Source organism: Pseudoliparis swirei, chromosome 5, assembly GCF_029220125.1.
Source record: "Pseudoliparis swirei isolate HS2019 ecotype Mariana Trench chromosome 5, NWPU_hadal_v1, whole genome shotgun sequence".
Lineage (NCBI taxonomy): Eukaryota > Metazoa > Chordata > Actinopteri > Perciformes > Liparidae > Pseudoliparis > Pseudoliparis swirei.
In genome coordinates, this window is record NC_079392.1 from 15,036,839 (window position 1) to 15,060,532 (window position 23,694).

The 23,694-nt window shown below is 42.3% G+C and overlaps 1 protein-coding gene across 11 annotated transcripts in view; it reads left to right on the forward strand.

The window, feature by feature from the left end:
- Positions 1-23,694, forward strand: part of mcf2l2 (MCF.2 cell line derived transforming sequence-like 2) — a 101,243-nt gene that overhangs the window by 1,788 nt on the left and 75,761 nt on the right. For 8 of the 11 annotated variants that reach the window (XM_056413856.1, XM_056413859.1, XM_056413864.1 and 5 more), the window contains exons 1-15: positions 471-659; positions 7,789-7,872; positions 10,789-10,903; positions 11,861-11,951; positions 13,509-13,628; positions 14,304-14,420; positions 14,515-14,664; positions 15,507-15,631; positions 15,742-15,856; positions 16,339-16,458; positions 16,864-17,055; positions 18,044-18,235; positions 18,324-18,510; positions 18,678-18,781; positions 22,390-22,478. In XM_056413856.1, coding sequence (XP_056269831.1) covers positions 506-659; positions 7,789-7,872; positions 10,789-10,903; positions 11,861-11,951; positions 13,509-13,628; positions 14,304-14,420; positions 14,515-14,664; positions 15,507-15,631; positions 15,742-15,856; positions 16,339-16,458; positions 16,864-17,055; positions 18,044-18,235; positions 18,324-18,510; positions 18,678-18,781; positions 22,390-22,478 — 1,955 coding nt within the window. In that variant the 5' untranslated portion in view covers positions 471-505. Of the gene's footprint in view, positions 1-470; positions 660-7,788; positions 7,873-10,788; positions 10,904-11,860; positions 11,952-13,508; positions 13,629-14,303; positions 14,421-14,514; positions 14,665-15,506; positions 15,632-15,741; positions 15,857-16,338; positions 16,459-16,863; positions 17,056-18,043; positions 18,236-18,323; positions 18,511-18,677; positions 18,782-22,389; positions 22,479-23,694 lie in introns of those variants that run through there. The other 3 variants (XM_056413857.1, XM_056413866.1, XM_056413860.1) reach the window with 2 other exon arrangements.

The window sequence follows — 23,694 nt, forward strand, 5'->3', positions numbered from 1 at the left end:
AAGATTTTGTCGACAGGTCACTGGTTATCTGGACCTCATGGGATGGCTACACATGAGACGCCTCCACACATCTAGCCGCCTGCAAAATAGAAGTTTCGAGATGAGATTAAGTGTCTATTTCAACTGCATTACTGTAATCCTGTTGCACTGGGGCTAAAAATAACACCTGGGCAGAAGGATTGCGTCGTCAGTGTGGAGTGGCTCTCTCACAGCAGGTAGTGGTTCTTTGTAGGAGTCACACAGGCAAGCATATGTCCTGTAAGAGGCTTTACTTTCTAACGTAGGGATTATGACGCAGAGACAGTGAGGGAGAGGAGCAGGGAGGCTGGAGGGACACATGAGCGACACTGTGTTTGTCTGCGAGTGTGTCACAGAGAGGCATCGAGGAAAAATGGGATATTCCGCTGTGCGTGCTGCAGGGCCAGTGAGCAGGTTTGATGGGGAGACGTAGTAGATCTGAGGAACACACACACACGGGGGAGGTCAGGCAGAGTAATGACTGGAGATGGACGCTCCAGGCAGACTGCGAGGCCAGAGCCCCCTGTCTCGCTGTCCACGCTGTGGTAAACATAGACCAGCCTATTCCACCGTACGAATCTCCACGGCGGAGATGGAGTCTTTCTACCACTTCCTGGGGGTGTGTCAGAAGACGGAGTCAAGTACGTCTAGCCATTCCTCCATCCTTCCCTCCATGCTGTCCCTCAGCATGTCAATTTGTGTGGTGTTTTAGTGTGTTCGGCCTGGTTTGAGCGGTGCGGGTGCGTCACTAAGGTCTTTGCCCAGCTGGTGTCATCGACGACTGCAGCTAGAAACTATAAACCAACCTGGCTTGATCAGGGCAGTGCCATTGTTGTGTTATCAATCAAAGGAAAGCTCTGACGTGGTTGATAGGTTTGCCATAGTTACATCCTTTGTCGGAGGCCCTGTCTTACTTTAGGGCCCATGTGTTTGATTATGTAATGACCTTTTGTTGAAGCTAATACTTTATTTGAGTTGTTATGGATAGGCTACCATGCAGGTCGCTGTAGCGCATATTTCACGTCACTTTTGGATTACTCTAAAATAAATGAAATCTAGAATCAGCACCACATCATTGTATGACTCCAACTACCAATAATGTTTACATCCACGTCTGTCCAAAATGGCATCACTTTATCATTTTATCCTATTGGACATTTGTGTAAAATTGTCATTCATACCGTACAAATTATTGAGTAATGTATTGAGGTCACAGCGGCCTTTGACCACCAAACTCTCATCAGGCCTATACCTTAAGTCCAGGTGGACTTTTATGCTAAACTCAAAGGTGTTTCTGAGATATCGGGTTAACGAGACAGAAGTACGGACGCACGTCCAGCCGCAGTCCTTTGACTTTTGACAGTCTTGGCGAAGTCATTATGAAGGCACCTGTCATTGTTGTGGCAGTGATGGTTGATGAATTCATTTGCTTTTGACATTAGTTCTATTTAAAATGTTCATTTCCACATCAAATGTCTTTAAAGTAACATTACTTTTACTTGACTACAGTACACTTTCTGTGTCTGGATGTTGTACACCAGGCGCTCTCCTGGGGGTTCCTAGCTCTGTGGGGTACAGCAAGGCGTTGCTCCTTGGTTATAACAGATGTCCGGTGGGTAAGAAGGAGATCTGTGTGGTTCCTGAGTTTTTCAGAGTCAGACAAAAGAGGAAAATAACTTCTTCCGACCTTAGTCAGCAGCAGCTGAGGGCCAAATGATGAATGTTTTCTAGACGTAGACCCCATATGTTTTAAGTAGATCCATATTATTAGCTGAAAACAGCTGTTTCTTAATAGCTTATGAATTAGTTTGTGTAACAATGCTCAGTACTCTAGGCCTACCATTCCAGGCACAGTTTGTTCTGGTGGTTGCAGGGAATCTCTTCATTTCAAACTCACCAGGAGGCTAATACTCCAGAACAGCTGGAGGCAGCTTTTCTGAAGGTGAAGCTGACCTCCAGTTAGTTTGCAAGCAACGCTGCATTCCTCAGAGGGAGAATAATGACAGACTTCAGGGGGAAGGCTCAAAATATCATCAAAGTGCGCAGGGAGAGGACGTCAACAGACTCATTTAAGATCACCGTGGTCGACAGTACGTGGAACGACATTCTTTCATGTTGGACAGAAGAGACACACCTCGTTGTTCTCACGTTAACATTCAAAGATTTCCACTTAGGAAGTGCTGAATGTAACGTTTGTTTTATCCAGCTGATCATTTTCTTATTCTTATAGGCGGTTGATCACTCTGATCCAAGCCCTGTCATACTAACACACTGTTCCAACAACAGAATCAACCAATATGACACACAGTCATGTAAAACATTAAAGTAATTAGGCAACGACTGTCCCATTATGATGAGATTTCATCATAAAGCTGTCATTATGCAAAACACTAAAGTATATAACACTGTGATGAATGTTCACATCCTGTCAGAAAGTTGCTGGCGGTCAGATCTACATGTTTATGATCGTGTCACTTTACTGTAGTTTGAAATAAAAAACAAAACAAGAAATCCATTAGTGCCACTTACATACAAGAACTAGAATGGGCACTCGGTAGAGCGCATACCTTCGCATATCACAAGATTGGGCATTGAATTATGAACATTTTGGCATTATTTGCATGCCAATTGGATAAAAATTGACCGTGCTATGGTAAAAAGAAGATCTTGACCTTTTCATGACCACAAGGCAGCTTTTGCACTTGCTGTGTACAATGGGAGAGAATAATGAACACACATGCCTGGGAATACAGTCGGATAGGAAGTCGTTCCCAAAACAAATGTGACAGTTCGATAGGCATTGTACTGAAAACAATGTCTGTGTGTGTCTGCCTGTGTGCATGTGCAGTTTTACATGTGCCTGCTGTACGTGTGTGGCAGCATCTACTGGTCCATGTAAAACCTGATTCTGATTCTGATTCTGATGTGTTTCCATGTTTGTGTCCTGCAGGTCTTTATGTGTTCTGGCATGGTTAATAATAATAATAATTAGGGCTGTCAGCGTTAACGCGTTAATCTATGCGATTTTTTTTTTTTTTTAAACCGCGGCAGTACGGTTTGACACTGTTTCCGTTTTTAAAACAATTATTTCTCCGCGAAAATAAGGAGCAGAAATCAGTTTAACTCGTGGATGAATCAGTCGGGTTTCCTCCTGCTCCTCCTTCCTCCCGTCTCCCCCTCTGATACACAGAGGAATGGAGGGGCGACGTGTCGGGTGACGCGGCGCGGAAAGACCTCGTCACACGAAACCTTCAACGTGATTTGTCAATCCGTTTGTCTGTCAACATTTCGGGGAAAAAATAACCAATGAACACTCAGTAAATCACAAAGGACCTCCCACCTCACAGGATAGGCTCATTTAGCAGCCTGTCAGTCAGAGAGCAGAGAACACGGCGCGAGGACAATGAGCCTAATTTCAGAGCTGAGATTGTTCTGGAATGTTTGATGTATAACACGTGGGGGTGTGTCACATGCAAAAGACTTTAAACGGTGAATTTAATTTAACGTGACATATGTGAATGTCAGTCAGTTATCAAGGCCACTGGTTCTGCTGTTCAATGTTAAAGATGACAGGACCAATGGGGTCTCAATATATATTTTTTTTTACTAATCTGATGTTTCACTGAAGAAACAATTTATCATCCACGATATTAAATACCTCGCTGGCACTGTATATGTAGGAGCCTCTTTGAAAACACAGCTCTGTGTGAAGTTTTGTCTTTAAAAAGAAGGAAAAAACTTTTAAGCGCGATTAATCGCGATTAATTAATCGCGATTTCAAAATGTGTGATTAATTAGTTACTTTTTTTAAATTGATTGACAGCTCTAATAATAATACTTCAAATTTATACAGCGCTTTTCTTGACACTTGGTTGTGTGTGTGTGTCTGCACACATGGGTGTGGGGAAAAAACAGAGCAGGGGGGGGGGGGCACATTAGTAAACAATAAACTCATGTAAACACACACACACACACACACACACATACACACAGGCTGACTGTATGCTCATGGACCTCTTATGAAGAACTGGTATAAACTAATGTTGCAGTGAAGCTGGGCCAAATGGAGAAAATCAAATCTCACTATATATTTGACCAAATACCTCGACAGGGATATTGAAGTGATATTGACCGTTGATGCTTTTACAAAATATTTGAAGATATGACATTTCTAAAGAAACTCATCCACAATGTGGATATAATGACCATGTTGGGAAAGATGAATACCAGACAGGCTAGTTAGTTCAGTCTGGTTGGTTTCAGAATATTACTTCACTGTAATCAGGAAAAGAGTTTCATATCACAATATCAATATCACATTGATATATTGCCCGGTTGCAGGCTCTATCAATCTTTTTTTAGAGGGTGGATGACCATTTTCTGTAGAATATGGTCAAAATATTGCCAACATGATATGGCATGCAATAATAACTGTAAGCGATTTTACAATAGTTGGAATACAACCGTGTTTTATAAATACACTGGTTCTAAGTTTCTGTTGTGCAAGTTTTGTTTTGTGTAAATAGTCAAAACAATATTGGCACCTACCTCTATCGGCAATAGCAAATGATAAGAGTAGAGTCAGGTGTCTCAACCTTTACCTTTAACATAATCATCCATGTGATTCAAGTTTATCATTTTGTTTGAGTTTGCCTATTTTGTTTTGATTTGGTCGTGCAAAGGCCTATTTTCTGTCAAACAAGTCACCACAACCGTAAGTAAAGCAGGCCAAAAGACTTTGGAGAAGTCGCTACCTTAAGGCGTCCTCTGGGAAGCCAGCAGAAGGAACCAAAGAGTCTCCGCCCTCACTGGCTGGGTCAGAGCCCGTCAATGTTAGCTTAGCATCCGGTCCATTAGGGTTTGGCAGTCCAACATGGACCTCATAAAGCCTCCAGACACAACAGCACATAGACACTCACACGAGGCTGAGCTGCAGTGTGTGTTTGTATGAGCTCACACCTGAATGCATGTCTCCAGTCAGTTTTATTCTCTCTCTCTCTCCGTCCCTCTCCCTCCATCTCTTTCTTCTTCACACACACCACAGAGTGTGTCTGCCCTCCCTCTCTGACTTCTGATTTGCTGCTCAAGGCGTTGCTGTTTCTCGACAGCTGGAGCTGGAAAAAGTGACCACAGTAACACACAGACACAGTTCAGGGCTCTGCCGCTGCTGTGTGTGTGTGAGTGAAACCTGAGAAAAGAGAGAGAAAGTCTGAGATTTGTTGTTCGGGACGGTCTTTGTTGATGATGAGGATGGTGATGGCTGTGGCGATGACGAAGCAGCCGCAGGGTTGCTGCTGGATGTTGTTTTGTCCTCGCTCATTTCGGATACCATGAGATTACCCTCACTTTACGGGATTACTGCTTTTTACTTGGAGGATTTACATTCACGCCTCGGTGTGTGTGGGTGCGTGTGCGTGTTTGTGTTTGTGTGTGTCGGAGCCAGGAGGGTGTTGAGATGAAGAGTGTCAAGCATGTTATGGGTAATGTTCACACACAGTGTAAAAGCTGCATGAACATGTAGTGTCTCACTTTGTTTGGTCTTACTCATGTGGTGTCTCACTTTGTTTGGTCTCACTCATTTGGAGTCTCTAAATGAGAGCAGAGGTCCACATACCCACACTCAGTCCTGCTCTCGGGGCTCTGATTGGACAACACAGACATGCGTCTCTCTGTCGGCCTGTCATCTTTTCTGTGAGGTGATTTAGTTAATGAAGAATGCACTTTTAACTTTTAAATGGCCGATAGTTTATTTTAGTTTAGTGTATCTTAGTTATTAGTTTAATCCACTCAAGGGAGCTAGTGATCTACTTTAACGTGCTTTAGAAAAAAGCCTCTTTCAGGAATGGATTCTTAACATTTAAAGGAACTTTAAAGCAAACACATGATAAGGACAACTACTACTGAGCTCATTCTTAAATCTTTGTGTTGCAGTTATGTAAAGTAGGGTTTTGGTGCTCGGCTGAGTATGAGTAATGTGGTGTTGGTGGTGTTGGGGGGTGTAGATTGTACGCTATAACTTCTAGACCAGAGGTTCTTTACCGTTTGTAACTTCGGGCAAACACATCAACTGGGGTGTAGATATGTGTTTTGACACACATGTCGGTTGTAATGACCAAAATACATATTCTGCTTCACCATCTGCCATAATGAATCCAGCTTTAATGGACACTGCATTTACAAAACCTTTTGTGTGCATGAATCTGTTCGCGAGCCATCTGTGAGCTTATAGCTGGGGACGTGTGGGGCTCACTGGAGGTTGTAATTAAGCTTTCTTTGAAATACTATTTTGAAAATCAAATTGAAAATCAAATCCAGTTATGGAAAGCGGTCATTGACTGAGTCCATGCTCTAAGGAGAGCTCACATGTGGGCAGGACCAGGTCTCGAAACACACAGAGTCCCATAGTTCGAGGACTCCAGCCAGAGGGCAGCGTTGTTGCAGACCCCCGGTAGGCCTCCAGTCCAGGGACTGGCCGCCATCTTTGAGTCCAGTACCCAATTCTTGTAATCATACAGCGGTTATATGCTTTTGTGTGTATATTTCTGTCACATGGTTTCCGGCTTCCATACTTGTGGTTGGACTGAACAGCAGCAGTTACAGTTTACTAGCTTGCGGCTAAGTGCGTAGGCTATGTCCAAAACATCTACAGAAAACTTGCTTACCTCTAAACTTAATCTCCCAAACACAGGACCCGACCCCTTCCCCCACACACCTGACCTCATAATTATGGTTATTAGTTATAGTTAAACAATCCTAACTCAAGGTCCACGCACTAGTAGCTATATCTGCTGAATAAGCAGTTCAGCGCTGTGGAAAAAGCTCGTAGGCTAAGTGGACCTGGAGTGAATCATATTTGGCCAAATATTCTTTCCAAGATCATCCATTAGCTGTCTGACTCAAGTGTCACATCACATACTGTGACATGTATTAGAACATTACATATATTTTATCCTCAAATCAGCACAGCTTGAGCTTTCTGTTTGTCACATGGTTCAATAAGAGAGGCTCAACAGGCGGAGTGTGTTTTGGTGTGTGTGATCTTCAGGGAACAAATCAGCCAAACTCAACCCAACACTTGTCAGTGGAGCAGACTGTGTGTCTGAGATCCTTGGTGGCGCAGATGCTAAGAACAGAGTTACATTGATCCGGCCTCCATAACAGCCATTGTGCTGTCAGTTCGTCTCCACCAGCACAACCTTTAGGCATGTTTAAGTCTGTGTTAATAATGCATGTCTTTATTCTCAGTGATGAAGAATGTTTTGTTCTCTAAATGCAGTTTCAGGGTGCAAAGGAACCAAAGTGATCATTTAACCAGAGCAGGGTTAGGGTCGAAGTATGGGTACCCCCCCCCCTCCCCCCCCCCCCCCCACACACACACACTAGTTTCCTTTATGTACAATGACGCCTAGATAGTTACAGTAAAATATTTAAATACGAAAAATAAGTCATACGTTAAAAAAGGAGAAAAGATGTACATTCAGCTTCCTTGTCAGTTTCTTTTAACTCGTGTACATATGTACAGTATGCACACAACCTTGTTTGCATAACTCATGTTTACCTCTCATCCAGCGTACCTCCCTCTCTCCCGGACTGTATGATTTTTATTCATTCATGCCCCAGCTGCTTTTATTCCCCCATTATACTCTACCTGGATTCTTAAGCGGATGGAGGACACCACTCAGTCTTCGTGCATGTGTGTTGGCCTGTCTGAAAGTCAGAGGTGTTTACTCTGTATCTGGCTCCATCTGATCTGTATGCCTCTCCTTCCAGATGAGATCATGCAGCAGGAGATCAGGCCCCTGCTGGCTGTGGACATCATAGAGCAGCTCCATCGCCAGTTTGCCTTGCTCTCAGGTATGTAGAGCAACAACAGCCCACTGGTCCTCATGTATTTAGAGGAATACCTCTGAAAAGGTTTTAACCGGCTTACTGCAATGGTGGTGAAGACAACAAGTCCCATAATCTTCACTACGCGAGCAAACTTTATTTTTTGGGTATAAAATATAGTGAACAAAGTCTTTTTGAACCAGAGAAAAACACATTTGAATGAATAAAGAATATAATTTTTGGTCTGCCGACATTGAAAACAATGAGATTTGTCCAACACCAGATTTAAAACCATGTAGGAAAAATGCTCACATCTTCTGAAGTTTAGTCGATGTGGGTAGAGCTCAAGAAACACTTGATTTCTCAGCCAATAGCATTTCTCCTAGCACAACATGAATGCCCTTGTCCTTAACTCCTGTCTCTTACTTGTAATTTAGGCTTTCCCTGATGATATCATCACTATTCTTCACTATTTTCTTCACAGCTCTGCATGAGATGCCTGATCTCCTCAAAATGACATCATTTTAATGTTTTTTACGTGTTTTTTTTTACCACAAATAAGGAAGTCAAGAAGTTAGGAGGTCAAGGTGGATGGGTCAGACAAACACAGGACTTTCACCTGGAGACCGCTGTTTGTGTCCCGTGTGAAACAGAAAGTGACTCTGACTTATTCCTTTTTACATCTGTAATTGACTAACAAACACTGAGACACAACATGATCAGTTTTACTATATAAACATAACCAAGTGCGATTTCTTAGATTTCAATTCACAACGTTAACCAGATGTTTAAAACTGCGACAGTAATCCTGGAGACATGAAATGTGCAGCCTCATTGCATGGGGATGCACGTTTGTGGGAAACAGGGTTGTCCAGAGACACAGACTCAGTTCACAGGCTAAAAGATAATGCTTTTGACTGAGTTATTATTTTATGTGTAAAATTGTTGGTCTTGCCGCCTCTCACCTGCAAAACATGGAGGCGTATTTTGAAGGTTGCCACACACCAGTTTCTTTGGCATTGTGACTGTTGATGAAAGAGAGAATCTAGCTGAGTGATATGTAGACATTTAATTCAAATAACATGGCAACATTGATGTTAATGCATCTTTTGAGGTTTCGTGTTGATAAATAACTTTTTTTTTTACATTGAGTTGCTTTGCATTATGTTGCAATCTAGCCAGTGGGAAATCACTTTTTTATTTTTTATTTTAAGTTTGCCTTTTTATACCTTTTATTTAATCTAAAATTGCCCCTGTCCCCCAAGCATTAACTTTGGGTTCCCTCAGACTTCCCACATGTGTTGTGGTTCTCCAGGGTTGCTTCTCATTCCTTCTCTCAGTCCTCACAGACTAAATAATGCCTCTCTCAGCAGTACAGCCTCCAGATTTACACAGTTGCACACTGCAGGCCTGGTTTATTGCTGTCACCACATGCATGTCTAGGATTGTGTGGGCCTTCTCAGTAGAATGTGGGTTGGTATTTGGGATTTTTTCTTTCTTCAATTGTGTGTCATATGTGAACTGGAACCATTCTCTTGCCAGTCACTTGGTATCCCAGCAATGAATATTTTCTAGGATTTGTTGTTTTTCATGGTGATTTCTGAACGTTGCACGCCTGCAGATGGTGCTCTTTTCTTTGTCTGCTCACCCACAGTGGGTCTCGCTCCCGCTTAGCCGAACACAGAACCTATTACTGTTCCAGAGCCAATGCAAAAGCTTTGATACGCTGAAGATACTGTAGGTTTATTTACATTTGGGTTATGTGTACACACAGAGTTGCAATATAGGCAGTCAATTACATGGAACTGTCTCTATTGATACGACTTTGAGCATATTCATCTTTATAACAAAGAGTTATAGGTCTTTTATAAAAAATTACATAAGTTCACAGAGAAGTGCTGATGTTTACATATTTCTTGGCCACTAGAGGGCAGCGCAGCCAACTAAAAACACAAGATTAGGATATCTTCACTTACTCCAGAAAGTGGATATGATTAAGGTATTGTCAAATAACTGCCTTTTAACATTTCCGTCAGACACAGAGCAACATTAACATGTGTCCCATTATTCACGTATTGATTAATAGAGTTTACATTTTTTTCTCTGTTGTGTATACTCTGAAACAGACAGTAGTCCTATATTAGGGTTACTGGCCCCAGGTTCGAGATCATTTTATTACACTTTATTTAAGGATATAAAACCTCAATATTGGAAAACGAACAATGCTAAAACTAGATTTTATTTAAAGCTCCAGATTGTGAATGTGAATATTAGCTTGAGACTTTCCATCTTCTGCAGATGTGTGAGGTTGAAAGATGACAGAAGAGGCTGTAAGTGACAGAGCAGAGGAAGTCTAAAGTGTCAGATATAAAAAGGGAGCATTAGTTCTATTAAAATTAGTTAGTTTCTGGAATTCAAACGCATTGATAATTCCTATAATTATGCCCATCATCAGAGTTCCAATGTAACACAGTAGTGGAGTTAAGGTGCCTGAGGATTTTCAGCTCAACGTTGCCCTCTTGTGTCCATTGTGTGGAAGCGTTAGACTAGTTTGTGTCTTAAAAGTTTTTCAGGATTTCCCATGATAAAGTTACTGTATTTACTTCTGTGACTTAAATTAATCATTTTAATGTGGAATCTGCATCTGTCCCTTCATTATATTGTCGTGGTCTCAGCTCTGACAGAGACAATGTAACTATATATGAAAGTGTCCAACTGTATCCTCTGTCCCACTGGCAGGACAATCAGGACAAATGGATGAGAATCAAACTGAAAATGTTGTCCGACAAGACATCTCGTACAAACATATAACGTATTGATGTAGGGACGAGCTGGAGCAAGCTGATATTAAATATATAGAATACCGTATATGATACTGTCAGACAGCGTCAGATCGAAGTGGAGTCTATCATAGTAAATGCTGTGTGGTGTTTTGTGTTGCAGGAGGGCGAGGGAAAGAAGGCGCCCCCATCATCATCTTCCCAGAGTTCTCAGGCTTCAGTGAAGTGCCTGAGGAAGACTTCCTCAATGTTGTTACTTACTTGACCAGCATACCCAGGTCCACACACTCTCATACATATACAAGCTAGTTTTGATGGTGGTTATCCTCACATAATCAGACTCTTGGACACCAATGAGCATTTGGTTCATTAACATTACCATTTAACCTCTCATACACTACCTGTACAGGCTGTGAGGACCATGTTAAGCTGACACTGCATGGCAACCGATGGAATTGGTATTATGAGCGGTTATTAGCCGCATAGGTATGGGTGGGAGGTTGAGTCAAACAAGCACAGGATGTTCACTCAGGATATATGTTTGTGTCCCTGTGAAACGAAAAGTCGAAATTGACTTATTTACCTTTACTTTTGTGATCTAACTTTCCTACTTCACTAACTCATGTATGTTATAGCTAAGAAACAGAGTTTGTACGTACATTACCTAAAAATCATTGTTAACCAAAACACTATCTTTCCCTCAAGCTAACCAAATACTTTTGTTGCCTAAACCCAACGTTGTTTTGTTCAAATTCACATCATTAAGTTGTACTTTCATAACATGGTAGTTGAAGTTTAGGTAGTCTTGTCTAAAGCCTGAAGGTATTGATAACTGCTGGTAACGCCGATTAAATGAGCTGGTATTTCTAAGTGGGTAATATGTCAAACCGAGCTACTGCGCCACTTTTTCCACAATCTCTGTGAAATGTGTAATTTTTCTATTCTGAAAATCTATCTGACGTCAGTAATTTGGTTGGCTACTTTGATTAAGCACAATCATTTTGAATGACTCAGAATTAAAACAAAAACCTGAAATCCAAAAGGCTTATAAAGTTTCCTGAAAATAACACATATTGGTGTATTCCTTAAACTGTGCAAGATGTTTTTGCTCTTCAGCTGAGCTGCATGTGCGAAGTATGTGAAGTATATCAGTTTTAGAGAGTTGGATTGTCACTGCTTACACAGACACACAAAGCAGCAGTCCACTCAAATGTCTTCCTCCCTCTTGTCTCCAGCTTGGATGCTGCCAGTATCGGCTTCATCATCATCATCGACCGGCGGAAGGACAAATGGAGCTCAGTGAAGGCCTCTCTCTCCCGGATTGCTGTAAGTTTTATATACATACATATATATATATATATAGGGTTAAGTGTCTTGCCCAAGCAAGAACACATCGACGTAGACTAGTAGAGCCAGGGATTGAACCGCCGATCCTCTGATTGAAGGACGACCCTGCTAACCACTGAGCCACAGACGACCCGAAATATAGACATAGAGACTTAGACTGGTTATAGTGGGACAGAGAGGGTGAGTGGACTGGTTATAGTGGGACAGAGAGGGTGAGTGGACTATCAAAATAACTCATTCATATGGTTTAGTTCAGCACTTTAGAGAACATCGACAATAACTGTGTTGACTAGATATACAGCGTTGTGTGTGTGTGTGTTGCACGACACATTGTGCCAAATCTCAGCCATCTGTGTGTTGGTTGGCTGAAGCTGCTGTACACTTTACATTGTCTCTACATCTCTGTGTGTTGATTGGCTGAAGCTACTATTCAGTTTATATTGTCTCTACATCTCTGTGTGGTCGACCTCGAGGAGGCTTCATTCTGCTGTTAAAGGAGCAGAGTTATTTAATGTATGCACAGCAATGCTTGAAGCACCACCGGGGTATAATTGTAATAATCTTTCTTCTTCATTCTTGTAAAGCGACATTAAAGGTCGTTGTATATTTAAAATGGATATTCATTTCTATGCACATGCTTCAGATGTGTCCCACAGAGAGCAGTCTATGGAGAATTACAGTCTTTCTGACCCTTCATATAGCAGTTTGCAAATCCCAAACTGAAGCAACGAAGCGTATCAAAACCATGATTTGTTTAAGTAGCATTTCTTTTTAAAGATTTTTTTTACGACCCCAGTTATGTGACAACCATGTCACATAACTGTCAGCTACAGACACAGCCAGGTCCAATGGACCCTGTGAGGCGAGAAGGCACAAAGACTCCAAGGAAGAAGTAGAGTTAGTAATGTGCAATGAAGAGACGTAAAGGAGGGAGAGAGAAGAAGAGAGAGGAGCTCAGTGTATCCTAACTAAAATCTTTAGTCTACTCTTAAATGAGGTGACTGTGTCTGCCCCCAGGGCTGAAAGTGGAAGCTGGTCCCGTAAAAGAGGAGCTTGATAACTGAAGGCTCTGGCTCCCATCCTACTTTTTAGGACTCTACGAACCACTTAGTTTCATTCTCAGTAAGCCTCTTGCACTATCGGCAAGATGATCAATCTGGGAAGGACCAAAGTTAGACCAGGAGTCCTCTGCTATATTTAGATGTGGTTTTCAAATCAAATGCAGAAGGAATTGCTTTTAAAAATTTAGCTACAGCACTGTCAGTTAGACATCTGGTGTAGAAACTTTTGACTAACGGTGTACACTCCGGTAGTATAAACTCAAAAGTTATGAGGTTGTGGTCTGACAGAAGAGGATTCTGTGGGAAGACCTTCGAATGCTCAATGTCAACGCCATGTGCAAGAACAAGGTCGAGAGTGTGGCCAAAGCAGTGAGTGGGTTTCTGTACTCTCTGACTGAAGCCAATCGTCAAATGAATGGCATGATGGGATGCCTCAGAGATGTATTGTAAATCCACATGTGGTCATGTTACCTAGGGGGCGTTTCCAGGAAACCTGCAGCTGGTGTTGGTGATGCGGCCGTCAAGGTTCTTCCAGAGGGCTATGGCAGACATTGGCATCAGGCTGCACAAAGATGACTTTAAAATGAAGGTACCGGTAAGCATGTTTCAGTATCGACCATCTAGCTTCAATCATGAGCAACTATTGTTTCTTTTGTTGCAACATAAATATGTAATTTCTAACTGAATGCTAAATAACAGGTCGAGTCCTTTCATCAGTCACATCCACAAATACTTGGATCCTGTCAATATCTAGTAGTGTTGTTATAAATCATCTCTCCTGAATGCATGGCACAAACAGAGTCTCATCATCATTCAATACATCCAGAATATAGATCTGACCTTAGAATTGTCTCAATGAACAGGATATCAAACTTGTTAGTTTAGTTTCATTCAAATGTTAAATGTATTAAATATACAAAGGTACTCCAGTGATTAAGAATCCACTTTGGTAAAGATAAGGGACTCACAAGTGACAGATTTAAAAAGCACGATCAAAATGTATTGACTTTTAGTCTCTAGTTAGTATGAGACTCCAAAAACACAGCACTTTTCCCATAATCCAACTCACTAGCTCCTCCAATTGTTTAACTGTCTCCGCCTGACCATCTTTCAAATTCCATGCCCCCAGTTTGTATCTCAGGCTCTCTGTTTTTCACCCTGCTGACTTCATCAAGGTTATTTTCTCTCTCCGGCCACAGAAGACTTTCTAGAACTGTTTTCAGGCGGCCGTGATCAAGCGCTTGAAGTGAAATGTTGAACGTATTTGCAGATTGTGATGCTCAACTCCCTGTCGGACCTGCACGGCTACGTGGATAAAGGCCAGCTGACCCGGGAGCTGGGTGGGAACCTGGAGTACTGTCACAGCCAGTGGATACACCACCGAACTGTGAGTAAACCAACAGTGACTTGGCAACTTAAAAAAATGTAAGTTGCATTCTAGGACGCTGCAGGCTCACACGTGGATCCTTTTTTCTCAACAGGCCATAGAGAACTTTGCCATGACAGTAAAAACCACAGCCCAGATGTTACAGAAGTTCGGGACAGACCTGGCTGAAACGGAGCTGCCCAATGATGTCCAGTGCACCAAAGACCTGCTCACAGCACACACCGACAAACACAGCAACCTCAAGGTGAGTGAGTACATCGAATACAACGCCACATACTGTCAGCAACACTAAATGGGCGCACGGCAACAGAGAACTCTCAGGCTGGTACGGGTGAAACTCACTCACAGCTGGAAGGTAATAGCCTTCTACTACTCTGGACTCTCCATTCCCTCAAAGGTCAGTGTGAACAACATGGTTTACTTTCAGTCATGGTGCAAAGCAGTGTTTATCAAAGTGGAATTTTGCAAAAAAGCACGGTGCTCTAATCCATAGATCACAGCAAATAGATTTCTGCTGTTGTAAATGTTGATACCACCAGGAGTTATGGCATGAGCAAACTCAACGTCTTTTGTGATACCACAAAAAAGCTTTTCCTGCTATCTCAAGCGTCCTCCACTCCCCCTATTTTGGAGCAAAAATGCCTAAAATGACGTGCCAATAAAAATGTCTGTGGCTTCTGAACCACTGTGACTATATGCATTAATGAGGTCTTACCAGAAACAAAACCCACTAAAGTTTCTTGTGAAAGTGTCAGAAAGCCTGTAGGTCATAAAGAAACAGAGCAGTGGGCCTATGAAGTCTGAAAAATGTAAGATGTTTGTCTCTCTAAAATAAAAAGGTATCTTTTAGTATAAATAATTGCCTTTAGCTGTATCTGTACAGGACAGTATAGGGCTATAATGACACTACCAGTGATCACCCGCCTCAAATTTGAAGAAGATAGGACAAAGTATGACCATTCTACAGTGTTTTCTTTTCATGAAAATATCCGGGCGGACCTCCAAAAAAAAGCACATGCTTCAAATGTCTGCTGTTTTTTAGATGGTAATAATGTTTTTTCAAATGCTTCTTTGTCTCCAAACCAGGATGAACTAAAGCTAGCTCTGAAGCAGGGTACCACCTTGTTTGGTTGTATCAAGGAGCAGGCCGCAAAGTCGGAGAGCCACAGACTTAACCCGGACGAGATCGAGAACCAAACCACGGTAGAGAGGTGACAAAGCTTTTCTTCTTCATTATATGCATCTCAGCCTATAATATGGAAATGTCTTCCTACAGTTACTCTCACTGCGTTTGTAATGAAGTTCCTGTTGTGTGTTTCAGGCTCCTAGCCCAGCTGGATGAGACGGAGAACGCCTTTGAACAGTTCTGGTGTAAACACCATCTGAAACTGGAGCAGTGCCTGCAGCTACGCCACTTTGAACAGGACTTCAGAGAGGTATGTCTGTAGATCTGTCTGCCTCTGGCTCGGAGTCTCCTCTTCACACGGCTTCAGAAGATTTCAGCTGGAAAGTCATACTTTGAAAAACATGCTAAACCCTTGTGCCTTACTTTTAAAAAGTAGCTCTGATGTCTGTAGAGGACACACATGTTTGTCATAAAACCACCATAGAATTGTATATTCATATTATTTTCCACTTTCACCGAGTACATTTTTTAATCAACATCAATCCTTATAATAACTATCAAATTAGATCCATTAGATTTCAGAATGTTAACCCTGTAAATGTTAGAAACATTTACAGGGTTAACATTCTGAAATCTAATTAACACCTAATGTTCTAATAATCGTTTTATGTTACATTTCTAACTTTGGATCATTTGAAGCTGAGTCTGGATACAAGAAGAAAAAAAAAATATTACAGTGTGATGAAGTGGGGAACATAATAGTTGTCTTCTGTCCTCTCTGTGGCTCTCCAGGTCAAAGTGTCGTTGGACAGTTTGATGGACATTCTCACCAGCCTATCAGATATCGGGGATTGTGTGGCCAGAGTTGAACACCTGATAAACGGACTGAAAACACTGGAGGAGAAGGCTCTGGTTAGTTGCTCTCTCTCTCTCTCTCACACCCACACACACATCCACACACACTCAAACTTCAGGTCATTTCAAGCAGTTAAAACAAAAATATATTCACTACTTCAATCTTAATAACGGCTGTATATGTTGTAACTAATGGCTTTATTCTTAGCAATTAAATCATGTATTAATGCTTTATTAATCACTAGCCAGCCATTATTAAGGCTGGTGCTTACGCCGCTTCAGCATCATACAATTACATACCAGTGTAGCACAAACTCAGTCATGACAGCTTCTGCATAAAGGCTCCTTACCATAGACAAGAAAGCAATCCCACATTTGTATGTTATGAATCTTTGTAAATAACAGCAAAGTATCTGCATCAGATAAAATGAGATGATATATCCTGAATGGTTTTCCTTCCAGCCCACACTAGAAAAGGCCCAGCTCCACGCACTGCACGGTGACCAGCTGATCCAGAGCGACCACTACGCTGTGGACTCCATCCGACCCAAATGTGTGGAGCTCCGGCGGCTCTGTGACGACTTCAGCAACGAGTCCAAGAAAAAGACAGATGTCTTGTCCAAATCCCTGCAGATTCACATGGGCATTGACAAGGTGAGGATGTGCTACACCTTAAACACATGTACACATCTACAAGTGTTGGTGATTTACAAATTTACTTTGCTGCTTCTGCCGTATTGTACTCAATACTTTACATGACGCGTTCATTTTATGTTTGTGAATCCGAATCATTATAAATTGAAAGGTGCATGTCTGATATTCATAATCAGCATACTTCTCTTTATAAAATAACCCATTTGCATGAAGGTTTATCGTGGAGAAAGCAAAGGTGTCATTGTAAGAGTGAGAAGCTTGGCCCCCAAATAAAATACAAAACAAGAGTGTCCGAGGTGGAAAGGACACACAGGAATGAGGATGTGGCAAACAAACAAGGCAGAGGATGTTGCGGCCCCTGGTCAGGTTAAAAAAAGAAATGATTTGACCTTTAAGTGTATATGAAAAAAACAATAACAGAGCAGTAGAAAAGGAAGGAAACAATGACCATCTGATCTGTCAGCCTTTTAGTTCTGTATTTCTGCATAGTGTCAGATAAAGATCAACGACAACAAACGGACGAAGAACAATGAAAGTCAATGGGCCAGTACAAACTGATGGGTGAGCACGAGGTCTGGTAGCAGCAGGGCCAATAAGGGACACGTGGAACGAATCAGAATGGGTCCGACAATCAAAACTGGCTGAAAACAACATTTTCTGTATTTTCTTCTCGTTGTCTGATGATCTCTCGGTCTTTGTTCTAAAATTGGTTTGCTATTATGTGGGCTTTCTGCTGCCTCTTCATCTAAACAGACATAAATTGACTTACACAACTATTGTAGTTGTGCAAAAACTATTTTCCTGTACAACATGGGATTATTACCAACATTCCGGATGCACTGACCTTCAGTATGACCGCCAGATAAAGTGGATTTGGAGATTTGGACGATGTGGAATAATGTTAGCTTGTTTATAACATGTAGGTCTATGGGGAGGGTTGGTTTGGCTCCATTGAAATCTTACCCTGTTGTGATTCTGCTCCGTACAGGTAAACCAGTGGTGTGAGTCTGGCATCTACCTGCTGGCCTCCCAGGCTGTGGATAAGTGTCAGTCACAGGAAGGGGCGGAGTCTGCACTGACTGACATCGAACACTTCCTGGAGTCTGCAGAAAAGAACCAGCTGACTGAACTGAGGAACCTCCACAACCAGTATGAGGTTGTCCTGTCTGAGGATATCAGGGTACAGTGCACAGTTTGCAGTATGACTGGACGTCCTGTGGCAAAAGTGATGATGCAGCAGGATTGACAGTGATGCTTTGTGTCTGCAGGCCAATGTCCTGAAGGCACTTAAGCGCCTGGAGGACGTCCAGGAGATGTTTCAGAAGCGGCACGTCAGTCTGAAGAGGCTGTCAGCTAAACAGACGAGGCCCGTCCAGCCAGTTGCCCCCCGGCCCGAGTCCTCTCCGAAACGGCCCGCACTAAAGACCCCCCCCAGAACTCCAGGGAGCCAGCAGCGTGAGTTTAGCTCTTAAACTGGTTGACACCTTGAGCTGCAAACTTAAATAGTTGTCAGCCTCTTTGCCATAAACTGAACTCATTTAACAACTGCACGCATGTAAGGTGACCTGAGTTCTGGAGAAATAAAACATTTAAATGTGCTCTGTCCTCTCAATTCACTGTAGCTCTGGCCCGCAGAGTGTCAGATAACTCCAACAGCAGCAGGCAGCCAGTCGAAGGGGATCCCAGCAAGAAGAGGATCATACGCAAGGCCAAAGGAGGCATCAAGGTACCCTCCTCTCTCTGCAACATGAAGTCCTTTCAACAAGTTACTTTAATGATTTGTAAATTTCAAAGTAAGAGGGAACAACTGACTCTGACATCATGCAGGGTATTGAATCCAGTGCCAATCCTGTTACTTTCATTTCAGCAGTACACTTTGTTATACTTTAATACTCATAAGGGATGGTAAGCAGCAAAAAGAAGAATCTAAACTGAATTTGGGAGATGAGACAGAATACACAGTATGGCAGGTTTCAGTGGCTGGGTGGTCCCTGAATGTTGACAAGAATTGATCAAATAGGGGGCGGCTGTAGCTCAGTGGGGTAAGGGGGTCGTCCTGCAACCCCAAGGTCGTCGGTTCGATCCCCGCTCTCCCCATTAGTTGCAAGTCGATGTGTCCATGAGCAAGGCACTGAACCCCCAGTTGCTCCCCGGGCGCATCACTGCAGCCCACTGCTCCTTAATAACTAAGGATGGGTTAAAAGCAGAGAATACATTTCAGTCCCTCTGTACCTGTGCAATGACAATAAATTGAATCCAATCCAATATACATATATATGTGTAACCATTTTCTAGTCTTCTGACCACTCAAAGTACTTGACCACTGCTTGTCATCATTAACACACTGATGGCAGAAGCTACCATGCAAGGTGCCACCTTCCCATCAGAACTAACTAACAATCATAGAACATTCATACGCCATAGGAACAGCGATGGGATTAGGTGGGATTAGGTGGGGTTAGGTGTCTTGCCCAAGGACACATCGACGTGGGCTAGCGGAGCCGGGGGTGGAACCGCAGATCCTCTGATTGAAGGACGACCCTGCTAACCACTGAGCCAGTCACCATGGGCCACTTGTTTACAGTGCCATTGAGCAGCTGATCTACTTTAACATGAACAAGAAGAAAAGCAACAACATATTGATCCAGAATGCTGCAGCTCGTGTTCTCACTAAAACTAAGAAAAGAGATCACATCACTCCTGCACTAGCTGCTCTGCTGGCTCCCAGTAAAATCAGAATCACTTTTTAAATTCTCTTTACCTTACCTGCAAATGATTGGTTGGTGATGCTCCATCATATCTTTTGTGTTGTCGTGCCATATTGCCACTAGCTCACTAAGGCTCTCACTAAATCTTGGACTATAGAGTCTAAAAAGTGAGAAAAAAGTAGAATGGGAGCCAGAGCCTTAGTTATTTTTCTCTTTTATGGAACCAAACTCCAATTTCAGTCAGACACCCACACACAGTTTAGAGAGAGACCTTAGAAACCTTCCTGACTGACAGACTTATAGTTAGGGCTGAATCAGGTTTGCCCTGGTCCCCCCCTTGATATTGCTATGCTGGCTTATAGCTGCCGGGGACGTTTTAGGATGCACTGAGTCCTATCTCTCTCTTTTCTCTCCTCATTTTTTTCTCTCATCTCTCAATCACCACACTCTCTAACTCTTTCTCCCCCTTTTGTTCCTTTTCTTCTCGTCTCAGGGTCGACCTCTATGAATGAGACTGCTCGATCTCTATGATGGATGATCTGGCCTGTCTGAAATTCTCATTCCTCTCGCCACTGTCCTGTTGTCCTCTTCCCACTCCTCTCTCCCCCATCCATCTGATGGATCGATCTGTGATGTCTCCGTCGTGGAATATGCCTAATAATTACTATTCCTTATTCATCATTTCATGTTCATTTATTAAATCTAATATCTTGTTCTGTACATCTGTCTATCTTATCATTATGTCTCTAGGAGATCCTCCTCCTCTGCTCTCTCCCTCTCTTCTTTCTTCCCCTTTTTTTTTTCTTTTTTTTTTTTGGTGTTTTTGATGTTTTTGGGAGGTTTTGGGATGGGGATGTGGATGTCAGTGTACAGATTGTGTAGACAATTTGTAAATTTTTGATTTGAAATTGTATAAATAAACTGATATCCTATTAGCCCATTAAATAAACTAATGAAACAAGCTGGTGTTGTTTCTACAGCTTAATTGATAATGTATCAAATAAACTGAAACCTTGGACAGAGACTAATAATCAAGCAGACACAAAGCTGTTGTGGACTCTATGTTCTGCATACCGTAACATGCGGGTGATAAGCCGCTACTTTTTTATGTGGGTGAGTCATTGATTTATGTGGAATGCTCCTCACAGTTTCAGCCGTCGTGCTGCTTCTGTCTCGAAAGTCTGTCTGTTTAAAAAGCAGAGATAAGGAGCAAACAACAAAACATGTGAAAGCTGATTTTATCATACAACGCTCTCGTCTCCCTTTCGGACACACACACTCCCCACCTGGTCAGAGAAGGTCAGAAGGTCAGAGGTCGCCTTCAGAACCTGAGGCTGGCGATCATGGCTTAAACGTGGCTAAAGGAGGCGCTCCCTCATCAGTGTGCCACCCTGCAGCTGTTCGCTGCTACGCCACCCTGTTGCTGTGATCTCATGAATTGGTTTAGAGTGTGCGTACCTTAGATGTGCGCCCCAAGGTTACTTTGTTCTGTGCAGTGATATTGTAAGTGTGTTAGACCATAAACCTCCCTCCATAATTTATGAGGGCAGACGGTTACAAAATCCAAAGCCTACTGAGCAGTTTCCTTTTTCTTATTAGTCAGCTCTGTGAACATGTAAAAAGAATTTTAATCAAGTGACATTAATGCAGGAGGGTATTTCACTGCCTGAATAACTACCGACGATGCTCATGAAAAGGCTGGATACATTAACTGAGCAATTTAAATTTCTGCAATTATATTGTGATGGAATGCATGACAACAGTGCAGCAGAGAAGCTTTGGAGACAAACTGTAATCCGCCCGCTCAACCTCAGATTGTGGTTTAAGACACATTCCAACCAGATGTGGGACAATTGGAGATGGACCTGCTCCTCGAAGAGCCCCTTTACAACTTACGTTCCACCATTTCATTCAAACCAAGCTATTTCAGGGGGCCGTTTTCAATGGGACTGCTTGACCACGTGAAAGTGCAGTACTGGTGTAAATGCACCCAAAATGCATTCAGGATGGATTTTGATGTGATCGGCCAAAAGAGGTGGCGTGGGAGACATCGAACAGATGTGTAGTTGCACATGCATTTCAGGTGTAAATGTAATCAGGTTAATAGATTGATTAGATACAATTGAAATACAAGACACGTTTTATTGCAAGGTGTCAAGAGGGTGTAAGTAGCATTTGCTCTGACCAAATGTATGTACGAAAGTAATCTCTTTGAAGAGATTCAACATTCATATGAAGAATCTGGAGGCAAGGGACAAGATTTTGGTTTGGCAGCGTTCTGGTTTCCAATTGTAGTCCAAGTTGTATTGACCAATCACGTTGGAGCAGTCTTTGGTTTACATGTGGCTGGTGATTATTTAGCTTTTCATTGGCTTGTTTCATTGAACAGGGTTTTTGGTCTGTGTTTCAGTTCTGAGTTGGTATATTTCATGCTGTAACTCGTCTCTATCATAATACAAATGCATCATTCAGTAAATCATTGTAATAGCCAGGCTTCTGACAGGATGTATTGGGACGAGGCTTGAGAAGAAGACATTTAGTTCAGTGATCTTGCTTTTTTGACATATTATACAAAGTCCCAAAAGTCAAAAAAGTCATTTTAGACATTTGTGTTTGTCTGTCACAGATTGAGGTGATGCATGAGGAAAGCCAAGGAGGCTCCACCCATGTCATTGTGACCAATGAGACAGAGGAGAGTCTGTCCAACAGACGCAGGTAAGGACAGACCACCGCGCTGTGCTCTCATGCAGTCCTTTGCTTCACTGTAACATCACTATACTGAAAAGAAAACATGATTATGATTGTTCATTATAAGTCAGTAATGCAAGGTCATACTGATTCTGTGTGCATGGTTTGAAGTAAGGCCGTCGCCTCTTAGTCAATTAGTCTTTTTAGTCTCAGTCGACTCCGATTTCTTGAGTCGATTACCTGATTTCTATTCATTTTCCTGCCGAATGACTTTTTCCCTCCAAAAAACGCCTAAACTCAAGATTTAAAGTTGTGATTTTGTGAGATTCTCTGTGGAGGGTTATTCAACAGGTCGAAACAGCCCTAGTTTGCAGTAGATATGTTCTATTGTAATTTAACACCACTTACCACATGTGAAGAGCACATTTCAGACACAGGTGGTGGAACAGTTACCACCCAGGTGACAGTGCACGTTGTGATGTGGGACTCCAGTGTGGAATACCCAGTGCTGTGTGGAGGCAGTCACCACAACTGACATGTATTGAGATATAACAATCTAATAGACTATCTAATTGGTCTGTTCAGTGACGACGTACAACACAAATATCTAAGCTTTACTCTCTACGAATAATCCAGAACCTGTAAAACTAGTGTTTAATTCAGAAGTGTATGTTCTGGACACACGGTGTCTCCTACTTCAGTGTAAAGTCCATGCCAGGCTTCATATGTGAAGTGTTTTGCGATACACATTCTTAGAAGATGTGTTACAAACTTTGTCTTGTGGGCTTCTGCATCTTGTGAGACTTGTGTTTCGTCCACCTACCCTGTCGTGGATTTAAGAGATTTAGGAAAAAGCAATGAATGACAGAATTGGACTTTAATTACAGAAACAGATATGATTGTCGAAACAAATGTTCTGATTTGACACTGAAGCCAGAGACTTTTTCACGGAGATGGCAAGACCAACACACAAAGAAAGTGCTCAGGAACCAACATATGTGGACGTTATATTCCATACAGCCATGTCTGCCGACTCAGTGAGAAGCATCATCTCCGGGTCGGCTGCTCCAGTTTGAAAACAGAGGCAGTTAAGTCGAGAGGATAGGATGAGTAACTTCACATGGCTCAGAGGATGACACAGCAACAGCACGTCCCACTGACATAACGCACACTTAGCGACGAGGCGATTTGACTTCTACATGACAATCTCTGCGCGCAATCAAGTATATTTGCATTTAGAATT